Genomic DNA, 12,582 nt, shown 5'->3' with positions numbered 1-12,582 from the left:
GAGGCCGTCATAGAATTTCAGCCACTCCGTTCCTGGGGAATCCAGCCTGCCTGGGTGCCCTTCCGCACGCCTTCTGAACGGGACAGAGCCAGAAAGGGCTTACGTGATCACAAGCGACAGAAACCCAACCCAAAGTGGCTAAGGAAAAAGTGAATTTTCTGGGTTTTGAAACGTAAAAGTCCAGAGGTAGAGCTATCTGGTTAAGACAAAGCTCTTTTCAGGGGCGGAATGAAGACACTAGTCTCCAGCCTCCTCTGAGCTGGCTTCATTCTGAGTCCACATAGTGAGGATAAGACGGCTGCCAACAGCCACAGACCTCCTTTCCCCCAAGCTCAAGTCCAGTGAAAGAGCAAAGAAAATAGTCCAGTGGAAGAGGAAGTATTACATTTTGGTGACTCGTGCAAATCCTAAGCTTCACTCTGATTGGACAAACTAGATCATGTGCCCATCCCAAACCTGTCCCTAAAGCATCAGGAACCTCATGGCCACCCGTGGAGCCAATCTCTGGTGGAGGATTCAGTGCTCTGATGCACAGGCAGCCCCTCTCCACTTCAGGGGCCGGGGGAGGGGAGATAGTTTCCTGCGGGAAATTCAGGGTCACCAAGGGAAAGGGAGCAGGGGGCCCTTGGCCGGCCAGATCAGTAGACGTTCCTTAGATGTGGCAAATGGGAATTGACGGGGAGCCACCCATTGTGCCTAATTTAAACAATGCACAATGTCACTGGCACAACTTTTATGAAGTCTACTCAGACTTTATTGGTTTTAAAGTGTTTCAAAGTAAAAGTATTTGTAAGACTTTTCATAAGTCACTACCATTCTCAGCTCTCTTTCCAGAGCGATTAATTGTGTTTGGAGTGAATTCTGCCCATTTAAGGAGGGGCTAGTGGTCCAGTATCGCTTTGCTGCCACTTGGAAGGTTTCTTTCTCCAGCAGTCAGAGCCGCCTGGAAGACGGAAACCACTCTAGGTGTTTGACATGAAGAGAATTTAATACACGGCCGTGCTCACAGGCTGTCAGGCGCAGGGAGACGGCCAGCAGGTCGACACCAATGCCCCTGTGGCTGGAGGAACAACGTGCTGAGGCTGCAACCGGAGTCCCTGGGGACTGCTGGCATCGCCTGAAGCCGAAGGTGCCATTGCCTGCCCTCCTACCTCCAGCCAGTCCTAGAACCAGAAGACAAAAGAGACTGGGAAAGGTGTGCCCAGGGGCAACGAGCAGAGCAGGAGGCGGACAAACAGGTGATTGGCACACCTTCCTGCCAAACCCACCACCAGGCTGGGAGCATGCATGTGCTTCTGCCATTCCCCCCTGCTACTCCCCCACTCCTCAAGTCTGCCCCTAAGGCCGGGGTGCTTTATTTGTTGGGGACCTGGAGGGGAGGAGTGACACCTGCCCCAAAGCTCATCATTAACCCTAAGGGTGGCACGCTGTCAATGTTTGGGGTGGGGAGAAATAGCACTCCAGCCAGCTGGCTCAGGGGCCGGCATGGCTCAGGGGTTGAGCGTCCACCTATGAACCAGGAGGTCATGGTTCGATTCCCAGTCAGGGCACATGCCTGAGTTGCAGGCTCGATCCCTAGTGTGGGGTGGGGTGTGCAGGAGGCAGCCAATCAATGATTCTCTCTCATCATTGATGTTTATCTCTCTCCCCCTCTCTGTTACTCTCTGAAATCAATAAAAATATATTTTTAAAAATTTTCACTCTGTGAAAGAAACCTCAAATTAAAAAATATAATCTTCATGAAAATTTTGCCATGTTCACCTCCTGCAGGAAAGAAAGCCATGGATCATGGATATAGACATGGAGAGCTGCTCTCCTGAGTACTATCTATTTTATTGATTTTTTACAGAGAGGAAGGGAGAAGGATAGAGAGTTAGAAACATCGATCAGCTGCCTCCTGCACACCCCCTACTGGGGATGTGCCCACAACCAAGGTACATGCCCTTCACCGGGCATGTACCTGGGACCCTTCAGTCCGCAGGCTGACGCTCTATCCACTGAGCCAAACCGGTTAGGGATCTCCTGAGTCCTATCGACACGTCTACCCTGTTTCCCACAGTGACCCACTCAGCTGGCCTTTCCCACAAGGCTTGCTGGGAAGTCGGGGGTCATGTGCTCCCCTCCACCACCTCCTCCTGATGGTATGGTTAAGCCAGAGTGCACAGCCCAAGTGAGAGCTGCCTAGCAGTACACCATCACCTCTAGGTCGTGGCATCCAAGCTCCTCTTGCTCATTAAAATAAAAAAGGATTTTGTGGAGGTAAGTTGCTCTTGCTGTAGATTCTCCCTTTGTCCTTTAATAACAGAACCCCAAGCTTTAACTGGACACATGAAAACTACATTTCCCAGTCTCCCTTGCAGCTAGCTACAGTCATATATACAAGTTTTTCTCAAGTGAAAATAATTCATGCTGCCTGTTGGTCATACCCTTTTAGGAAGCGTGAGCATTTGCTGTCTTACCCCCTTTGCAGACGAAGTCAATCCAATCAGAATCAATCCTAGGGTGTTTGCTAAGAATCCTGGGACAGAGACAGTCCCTCTCTCTGGAAGGCACAATATGCATGTGTGAGGTGGATTTGTGGGCAAGAGGCCTGGGTCCAAACCCCGGACCCACCCTTACTGTGAACCCTTGAGAAGGATTATTGAGCCTTAACTCCCTATTTGTAAAATAGGGATAATTATATATTACCTTGCTGTATCAGTGAGTTAATACAGGTTAGAAGACACTTCGTATAAGGTCTGGGGCCTAAGTTGTCAGTAAATCCTAGCTGTTTTTGTTAGGTGATATCTAGAACTTATGTGGAGAGGAATCCAGCCTGAGCCCATGGAGTGGCTGGATTCAGCCAGACCTGAGGCCTGCCCCGCCTTTAAATTCTAGTTCTGACCACCAATGAGTTCCCTCGTCATTTGGACCAATTTGTTTGTTATTTTTGAAAGTTTCTTCACAATCGTGCTATATTTTAATGTCAAGTGCTTTCTCTTGGCATCAGTTATGAGTTGGTTTTGGGACAATTCCTTCTTCCCCCCGCTGGGATGATTACTGACCTCCATTCCTTTGGGGTGATTCTGCCAACAGGGGACAGGTTCCATTCTATGCCCATGCGTGTTGCTGTACATGTCCACGTAGCAACACAGAAAGCGGCTCCGCTAGCTAATGCAGTGTGGCCATATTTGTCCTGAAAATCGGTGTCCATTTCTGGTGGGCCTTTTCGCACTGAGAGACGACTTAGCAAGTTCTGGGTTAATGGAAACTTTGTGAAGCTGAAGACGGAGCTGCAGCAACGGCAGCTGCTGGTTTGTTGGAACTTCGAGTGAAGCACCCTTCTTTTATTTATATACTAGAGGCCCTGCACACGAAATTTGTGCACTGGGGTGGGGGGGTGTCCCTCAGCCCAACCTGCACCCTCTCAGTCTGGGAGCCCTTGAGGGATGTCTGACTGACAGCTTAGGCCTGGTCAGTCGGACATCCTTAGCGCTGCGGAGGCAGGAGAGGCTCCCACCACCACCACTGCGCTCACCAGCTGTGAGCCCAGCTTCTGGCTGAGTGGTGCTTCCCCTGTGGGAGCCCACTGACCACCAGGGGGCAGCACCTGCATTGAGCGTCTGCCCCCTGGTGGTTAGTACCCCTCATATTGACCGGTTGGTCAATTTGCATATTAGCCTTTTATTATATAGGCTATACTTGCAGCAGAACTTGCTGAGACCCCCATGGGGTGCCCTTGGACAAGTCAGGTAGCTCTCTGAGCCTGTTTCCTTATCCATGAAGCGGTCACATCCGAGAGAGCAGAGGTAACAGCGCACCAGGCGCCTTTCCAAACACAAGCACGAGCATTTCTGCATCCACACTTCACACACATTCTCACAAATCCGCTCTCAGTGACCTCCACCCTTTCACCCCCTTGCAGAGTGTTTACATCCCCCCTCTCAGTCCCTCCTACCACACAGCCACCCACGGGCACCTCAACGTCCACGCTCCAGGCACATTCCTCAACTCTGCCCCTTCCACACAGGCGTCCATCCGACTGGCCCTTCCTGGACCCAGCCTCTCACCCACACATCCCACCCCACTCCCTTCCCAAGCACTGGCCTGGGGCCACCATGCCTCCTCCAAGGCCAAACCCCAGGGGAAGCTCTTTCATGCCTCCAGACTCCCCTTTCACGGGCCCCAGACTGGGACGAGCGCGACCAGGTTCCCTCGCCCAGGAAATGCACAGAGACCAGAGCCAGAGACGGACTTTAATGTGTCTGGAGCTGGACTGTGAACAAGATGGGGACTCCAAGGCCTCTGGCCCGAGGGAACGGAGGAGGATGGCGGTGACCACCCGCATCGTCCTCTAAATCAAATAGCAGCGGCGGGGACAGCTCGGGTCCTGGGGTATGCAACTCAAGCCCAGTCGGCAGGGGCATATGAAGTTGATGGCTCCCTTGGTCTGTGGGAAGTGAGTATGAGAGTTAGGGGTCACCAAGGTTCAGTAAGAAGGGGGTTTAAACTTCTTGGGAGCCCAAGTCATGGTGAGTCGGACCTGGGGCCTGTCTTCTCTACAGCTTATACCTTCACGACCTTAGGCAACTTTGTCTCCCTTTCCTCATCTGTGAAAGGAGCTAATAACTGTAACCCACCTCCTAGGGTTACTAGGAGGATTAAGTGAAATGAGTTGGATCAAGGGCTCACAATGAAAAGACCCTCTAGCCACTTCTGCGAGAGAGTCAGGCCAGGGCGGGGGGCTGGCTGCTTCCAAGGGCGCTGGCAGCTCCCCAGACAGGTCCACGGAGGCCGGAGGCCGGGCCCCGCCTCCCTAGAGGGGTGTGGGCCCAGGGCCAGAAGAGAGAAGACGGGCAGGTACAAGACGTACTGCGCACACCGCTCCCCGTTTCCATCAGCTAGCAACCAGCATGCGCAGCGGAACTCTTCCCAGCAACCCGGTGGGGGTGGTCTGTGACCCCATTTTACAGATGAGGAAACCAAGGCCAGAGAGCAGAAGTGGCCTGTCTGAGGTCGCAAAGCCGGGGTGGGAAGCCAGGATCTGCACTCAGGCCCAGCTCCAAAGCTGTGCTCTGCCACTGCGGTGCCTCGCTTCTCTCCAGAAGTGAGGTCACTGCGGCAGGGGGTGGGGGCTGCTGGGGAGAATGTCTTCCCCACTTTGCCTCAGTGATGTTACGGTAGATATCCATCCAACACACATGTGTTGAGCACCTGCGTTGCACCGGCACTAAGCTGCGGGGTAGGGGGTTCAGGTGAGTGTGCTGTGTTCTGCCCTAGAAGTGCTCCAAGCGTGGGGGACTCAGACGGGAGGCATGGCCACCAGGGAGCCCGGGCCCTGCTGAGGGTCTGGGACAAGGGTGTGGGGATTCCAAGGAGAGAAGGCTTGTCAGAGGGAGCGGCTGGCATTGCAGGACGAGGAGGAGTTTGCCAGGCGGAGGAGGAGGAAGGGCACACCAAGCAGAGGGTGAGAAAGCAGGTGTAGCCACGTGGGGTTGTTAACCTTCTCCACCCCAGAGCCTCACCTGGGGCAAGCACACCATGGTTTTTCTGCCCTTGGGGGCACAGAATTCACCTCCGTTGTCCAAGTTCATGAGACAGCAGTCACTGAAGCACTCCGAGTGGTGGGAGCACGGAGCTCCATTCACCTGTGGGGACAGCCCCTGCGTCACCAGCTCTCCGGCGCTGGGGGAGGGCGGGGCGGGTTCTTGCCAAGGCCCAGGGCGGGAGAAGAGAAGCCCTGAGAAGTCACTCCCAGGGGCCACCCCACAGCACGCCCCTCCCCCAGCACTCAGAGGGCAGGGGAGAGGGAGAGGGGGGGTCTAGCTTTTTCTTTTTTTAATATATTTTATTGATTTTTTATTTTATTGATTTTTACAGAGAGGAAGGGAGAGGGATAGAGAGTTAGAAACATTGATGGGAGAGAAACATTGATCAGCTGCCTCCTGCACACCCCCCACTGGGGATGTGCCCGCAACCAAGGCACATGCCCTTGACCGGAATCGAACCTGGGACCCTTCAGTCCGCAGGCCGACGCTCTATCCACTGAGCTAAACCGTCCAGGGCAGGGAGGTCTAGCGTTTTCTCTCTGCCTCCTCTCCTTTCCCCGGGACCTCATTCCTGTGGGTCCTAAAGGGCGTCCTGAGCTGGGGAGCAAATACTCCCAGATCACAGTCCTAGGAGGAGTGCGGGCAGGCGGTAGGGGAGAGAGAAAGCTGGGAAGGGGAGAAAGCGCCACTGCGCCCAGAAGTGGGGGTTCAGGGGGACGCACTAGAGCAGGTCGGTAAGCATGGCCGGGACCCAGGGCCGATAGGTCCCGAGCGGGCGCGGGGAGCGGGGTGGGGGGTGGGGGGGGGCGTCCGCCGGCCACAGGCCCTTCCTCTCATCTCCGGCGCCACCCGGGAGGAGAAGCCGGGCTTTGTCGGTTGGGAACCACCGAGCCTCCAGCCGGGCACAAGCCCCTTCTGGGGGGTCCCTCCACCCGCCACTGCCCCTCCAGCCCGGCCGCTGCCCCGCCCCGGGGCCCGCTCACCTTCAGCGGGGGCCGCCGGTGGTAGTGCGGGAAGGTGCCCGCGCAGGGCAGCAGGACCCCCGCCAGGAGCGCGAGCGCGGTGGCCATGGCGTGGGCGCGGCGGTCCCGGGCTCGGGCCGCGGGGATGGGCCGCCTTCCCGGGCACGTGACCCGGCTGGCGGCGGGGGCGGCGGAGCCCAGGGCCACCGGCGCGGCGGTCGGGGTGAGCGAGTGAGTGGGCACAGGCTGCCCCGCGGCGGTCGGGGTGAGCGAGTGAGTGGGCACAGGCTGCCCCGCGCGGAGGCGAGCGGCGCGGAGCCCTCTCCAGCCGCGGGGGGCGTGCGGGACGGAGCCCGGTGCCGCCTGGGACGGGCCTGACGATGCGGATTCGGGCCCGGGGCCTCCCTGGAGATCACTTCCAAATGCAAACTCACAGCTGGACCAGGAGCCTTGTTTTGGAGAAATGATGCAAAACGGATACACCGAAATGAAAGCCGCTTCCTTCTCGATACTCCGACCCCCCGTCCGCGGGGCGCACGGCTGCCCACCCGCACCTTTGGGACAAGCCGCGCAGCTCAGACCTCCCAGGCCCGCCTGTCCGCTCCGAGACTCTGCACACACGGGGCTCTTCCCTCTCCCCAGTCACCACGTGTCTAAGGAGTCGTCTGTGAAGTGTGGGGCAGGTGGAGGGGAGGAGAGAGGAAATCGCAGGGGGAGAAGGGGGAGGAGGAGGGAGAGTGCAGGACAATCGCTGGAACCAGGCGGCAGGCCTTCCTCGCCTTTCCCTGGACGGAGCTCCCACCTCCCCAGCCTTGCCTGCTTCTGCATTTGAAAACGTGCTCTTGCACTGGCGGGTGGTTCAGTGGATATACAGCCTCCACCCGTGGGCTGAAGGGTCCCGGTTTGGTTCCGGTCAAGGGCGGGAGCCTCGCTCATACCTGGTACCTCCCCGGCAGGCTCCATCCTCGGTCAGCAGTGCTTGGAGGCAACCAATCGATGTGTCTCGCTCACACGGATGTGTCTCTCTCTGTCTCTCCCTCTCCCTTCCGCTCTCTCTAAAAATCAATGGAAAAATGTCCTCTGGTGAGGATTAGCAAAAAACAAAAACAAAAAAGAAAATGTGCTCTTGAGAAAAGATCTGAGGAGCTCTTTTTCCCCTGTAGCTTGTTTTGCAAGATCTGCGCCCCGTCCCCCCCCAAAACACCAGTGCAGTGAGTCCCTCACTGGAGGCCACAGCTCGTGTGGCCAGTGGCTACCCACAGATAAGAGTTGGGCACGGCCAGCATGGCTCAGTTGTTGAGCGTTGACCTATGAACCAGGAGGTCCCAGTTTGATTCCAGATCAAGGCACTGGTTGGACCCCCAGTGGGGGGCGTGCAAGAGGCAGCTGATCAATGATTCTCACCACTGATATTTTTATCTCTCTCTCCCTCTCCCTTCCTCTCTGAAATCATTAAAAAATATTTTTTTTTTAGCCCTGACCGGTTTGGCTCAGTGGATAGAGCGTCGGCCTGTGGACTGAAAAGGTCCTGGGTTCGATTCTGGTCAAGGGCATGTACCTTGGTTGCGGGCACATCCCCAGTGGGAGGTGTGCAGGAGGCAGCTGATCGATGTTTCTTACTCTCTGTCCCTCTCCCTTCCTCTCTAAAAAATCAATAAAAATATATTTTTAAAAAAACATATTTTTTTAAAGAGTTGGGGTGTCGGAGGGCAAAAGCTAGGCCCACTTTTCTGGACTTCAGGATGGTGCCAGCCCCCACCCCTGCCCACCAGCAAAAATGCCCACTGGCCCTGAGTACTGTGAGGGCAGAGGCCTCTAACTTGCCTCAGTGCCTAGCACCTCCTGGGTGCTCCCTAAGTCAACTGTTGAATCTGCGAAATGCTCAGGCCACTGAGGCTGACTCAGACACCATGGGGGTGAAGCAGAGGGCGTGTGTCCTGGGCCCAGTCCCTGGCAGTCCCTCGGAGCCTGGAATTCAGCCCCCTGAGGGCAGGACCCATAGCCCTGGGCCCGCTGAGTACTTGTCAAGTCAGCTAAATGGAAGTTCTTATCCAGGCCCCAAGCTGGTACCAGCAGGGACCGGACACTGGGCTATAGGAAACAAGCCAGGGGACACCACACACACCCCACCATCACTGTTAGGAGGAAGGCCTGGGCTTCCTTCAACCTCTATTAGCATCCGGGAGGCAAGGAATTCCAATGGTTAGGTTAACCGCTCAGGAAATTTGGATGGTCCCAGCATTCACCAGCTGGATGACGAGGGAAGATGCTGACATCTCGGCCTCAGCTTCCCCATCTGTAAAAGGGGAAGGTTGCTGAGAGGGTTAAATGAGTTAATTGGGTAGAGTGCTTGGCACAGAGCCTGACAAACAAAACAGTCTCAAAACAATGGTGCTACCATTATTATCATTAGCATCTCTGGTGATTCTGGAAGGAAGGCAGCACTGGGCCTGAGGCCAAGGGGGTCAGAGGATGCCTCAGGGACCAGCTGCCACGAGGCCTCCCCTCCTCGCCCCAGCCCTGCTTCACCCCTCCCACTTGCTCCAAGCCCCCTGCTGAGACCCTCACCTGCCTGGCATGTTGCCCCTGCCTGCCGGTCTGTGCCCCACCTTCACCCACAAGCTGCGCCAGTCACACCAGTCTGCATGCCCTTCCTGCAGCCCACAGGTCCGAGCTCCATGCCTCCAGTCCTTCCCACGTAACTCAGCCAGCTCTTCTTGGGCCCCAATCTGAGCTGAGCTTGAGCCTCCTGTTGCTCAGGGAGCAATGTATCCAGACATCTCCTCGGAATGTTGACCCTCTCCTGGCCCTGGGGGCTCCTCTCCCACTCCCTGAGGCCGGCCCACCCAGGACTTCCAAGAGGCCCAGGGTCTGCCTGGCTGATTAATGAGGTTCCATGGCAGCCAGAGCCTGGGAGCGGGGAAGGTGGCAGACGGACGGACAGACAGAAGGGGGGGAATCAGCAGCTGGCCCAGCCACCCCACCCTGCGGAGAAGCCCTCCCAGCCAGGGCTGTGTCCAGAGCCCCCGGGTCCCAGGCCTGCACCTGGCAGTCGAACATCTAGTGGAAGGGGGGCTTTGAGGAGCTCTGTCCTGGCGAGGGCTGCTATCGACTGAACTGTGTGTCCCCCACGTGCATGTGGAAGCCCGCCCCTCAGCGCTATGACATTTGGAGATGGGCTTTTGGGAGGTGTTGTCTCTCTCTCTACCCTGCAAGTCAGAAAGAGCTCTTACCCAAACCCGCCATGCCGACACCCTATCTCGGGCTTCCAACTTCCAGAACTGGGAGGAAGAAGTGTCTCTCATTTAAGCCACCCAGTCTGTGGCACTTTGTTGTGGCAGCTGAGCTGACCATTGTAGGGGCTTTGGTCTTTTCTTTAGGGATAACAGCCCTGCCCGGCTGGTGTGGCTCAGTGGTTGAGCGTTGACCCATGAACCAGGAGGTCACGGTTCAATTCCCCACATGCCCAGGTTGCGAGCTTAGTCCCCAGTAGGGGGCGTGCAAGAGGCAGCTGATCAATGATTTTCTCTCATCATTGATGTTTCTCTCTCCCTTACTTTCTGAAATTAATAAAAATATATTTTTTAAAAGAATATTTTTTTAAAAAAAGAGGAACAGCCCCACTGTACTGAGAGGGTTTTGTGTCCATCACCTCCATCAGCCCTCCCTGCACTCGGGTAACCAACACTAGTGAGCACAACTGAGAACTCCTGACGCGCAGCAATGCCCTCTGCGCCTCGCAGGCAGAGTGTGAGATGGCACGGAGACCTTTCTCCCCCCTGCAGCCGCTCCCCGGGGGACAGCCCCTGCGGACATTGTGGAAGATGGAAGAGAGGGAGGGAGGGGCACAGGGACCCTGGAATGCTCAGCCAGGTGTGGCACAGGCCTCTCCCACAGACCACCGGCCAGAACGAGTCCCATGACCTCACCCTTCTGCAAGGGAGGCTGGGAAGGTAAGGGAATCTGGGAACATGGGGTGTATTCTGTCATTTCTGCTGCATCACTCGTATGCCCACTGACAGAAGGGGAACTCGAAAGGCCGAGGGTGAATAACAGGCCCTAACAGCACAATTACATTTCGGAGTCAGACAGACCGCCCAGGCGTGCTAGCGACTGAGCCCAAGCTCTTCCCAGCCCCCCAGCGCGTGGGCGGCCAGAAGGCCGTGTCCCCCCTGCTGTCACCACTGTGTCCCTCCAGCAGTCACAGTCTGGAGCTCTTCAGCCCCCGGGCCTGCTGCTTCGGTCAGCTCGTTAGCCATCCATGAAGTTCGTTGTGTCTTCCGCCTCCCCGGTGAACTGGCCAGGAGCCCCGGGGGCTAATACATCTCTGCACAGAGTTCCAGGGCCCCTGCGGGAGCTGGTCCTGCCGTTGCGCGGGAGGCAACGGGAAGATATTGCTGACTGCTCAGTAAGGGGGAGGATCTGGAGGCAAAGGCCCCAGCTGTGCCCCAATTGGCAGGTTGGGGTCCTTGATCTGGGGTCCAGGGGCCCCTGGGCAGTGTACTGAAGGCCCGGCCGGGGGGTAGGGGGAACGGGTATTTGAAATTCTAGGCAAAACATTTTGTGCATGGCTTTAACAAGTTATTTCTGACAGAGAACTGCAGTTTTCCTTGAGACCGGTTCCGAATCTTGATTTTGAGGTGAGGAGACCGAGGCCCAGAGAAGGAAGGGCCCTCCCCAAGGGACTCGGCACAGCCCGGCCTCCACGCCGGCTCCAGCTCCAAGTCCTGTGCTCTTTCTCCCGTCCCAGCGGCCTGTCCAAGCCCAGCTGGTGTGGGTGCAAGCACGCGCCCAGGACCCGTCTGCACAGAGGAGGGTGGGAGCAGGTCGCAGCCTCTGGGGCCGATGGGGTGGTCACTGAGCCACCTGACCTGTGACTGTGGCCACAGCTCTGCCCGCTGGTCAGGGCCCAAACCTGGCCACCCCCGTCCTGTATGAGGAGAATGGGGGCAGCTCAGGTCAGGGGAGCCCCTCACTGGGAGACCTCTGTTACTCCCCCCCACCCCCACCCCTCATTCCCTGCCCTTTCCCCTTCCTGCCTCTGACATTCTCCGGGTCTCTTTTTCTTTCCTGCATCTTTCTGGTGGTTTCCATGACAATGTACTCACTGGTCTACAGCAAAATGAAAAAATAAGGGTAATGTGGGGTTTTTGTTTGGTTAAAAATAAATGTATTGAAATTAAATAATGATCCTTTATTCTGAAATTACATCCTCCCTACTTCTTGGGGGTTCGGTATGTTTTTATGAAACAATGGCAATTGCACAATGGTCGTTTTGTTCTGTTTTCCATGTCATTACTTGGTTGTTATATATGTTGTTAAATATATATACATATATATATATATATATATATATATATATAGTCTCCACAATTTTTTGAAAGTTTTCTTGGTCTGCGAAATCCATGGTAAAATCCCGAGAACAGTGACCTAGCGGAGACCGTCTGTCACCCAGTAGGTTCCTGACAGCGACCTGGCCGAGTGCCGCGAGGGCCCGGGGGAGGGGAGGTGTGGAGACCGCAGAGGCTCTTGGAGGACCTCAGGGGGAATGTTCCAGGTGGCCAGGTGGAGGCACCAGGTAGAATGCCCGCAGCCCTGATGCCCGAGGGGAGGCTCTCTTGCTTGAAGGGGACCTGGGGGTGGGCAAGCTGAGAGAACAGGCCTCCCAAGCAGGCGCCGGAGGGAGCAGGGCTTGGAGGTGAGGGCAAGTGCAGGAGAACACAAGAGGACAGGTGTCTGCTCGGGGCACAGAGCCCAGTGGGGCCGGCTGTGCTCCAGGGAGGTGGGGGCCTGAACCCCGGTTGAGATGGCTCTTCAGTGGACAGGGGGCTGGGGAGTCAGGGCCGGAGTCAGGGCAGGGGACCCAGCCCCAGCCTGGGAGCCGGGGTGTGAGGGGAAGGAGGCTCCTGAGAGAGGCAGAGGCCCCGCATGACCAACAGAGGTCTGCACACGCCCAACCTCAGCCCACCGCCCACCCTCTCTCTCTCACACACACACACACACACACACACTCACACACACACACTACAAGGGTCAGGGCTCAGAGCACACAGCTCTCATCTTATTTCTCAGGACAGGCTGAGAAGGGAAGG

General features: G+C 56.4%; 1 protein-coding gene across 2 annotated transcripts; it reads right to left on the bottom strand.

The window, feature by feature from the left end:
• Positions 1 to 4,221: 4,221 nt before the first annotated feature.
• Positions 4,222 to 7,145, bottom strand: CLPSL2 (colipase like 2). Of its 2 annotated transcripts, XM_081094934.1 has the most exons (4): positions 6,776 to 7,145; positions 6,512 to 6,736; positions 5,505 to 5,627; positions 4,222 to 4,429 (listed from the first exon to the last, which is right to left on the bottom strand). In XM_081094934.1, the coding sequence occupies exons 2-4, from the start codon at positions 6,596 to 6,598 to the stop codon at positions 4,334 to 4,336; spliced, it is 306 nt and encodes a 101-aa protein (XP_080951060.1). In that variant the 5' UTR covers positions 6,599 to 6,736; positions 6,776 to 7,145; the 3' UTR covers positions 4,222 to 4,333. The 2 variants fall into 2 exon arrangements, with proteins under 2 accessions (XP_080951060.1, XP_080951061.1); XM_081094935.1 differs by lacking the exon at positions 6,776 to 7,145 and having other exon boundaries at positions 6,512 to 6,741.
• Between the last annotated feature and the right edge of the window lie 5,437 nt (positions 7,146 to 12,582).

Source organism: Myotis nattereri (genome assembly GCF_964212035.1).
Source record: "Myotis nattereri genome assembly, chromosome: 6".
Lineage (NCBI taxonomy): Eukaryota > Metazoa > Chordata > Mammalia > Chiroptera > Vespertilionidae > Myotis > Myotis nattereri.
Note: the sequence above shows the minus strand (reverse complement) of the source record. Positions and strands in the feature narration are given on the sequence as shown.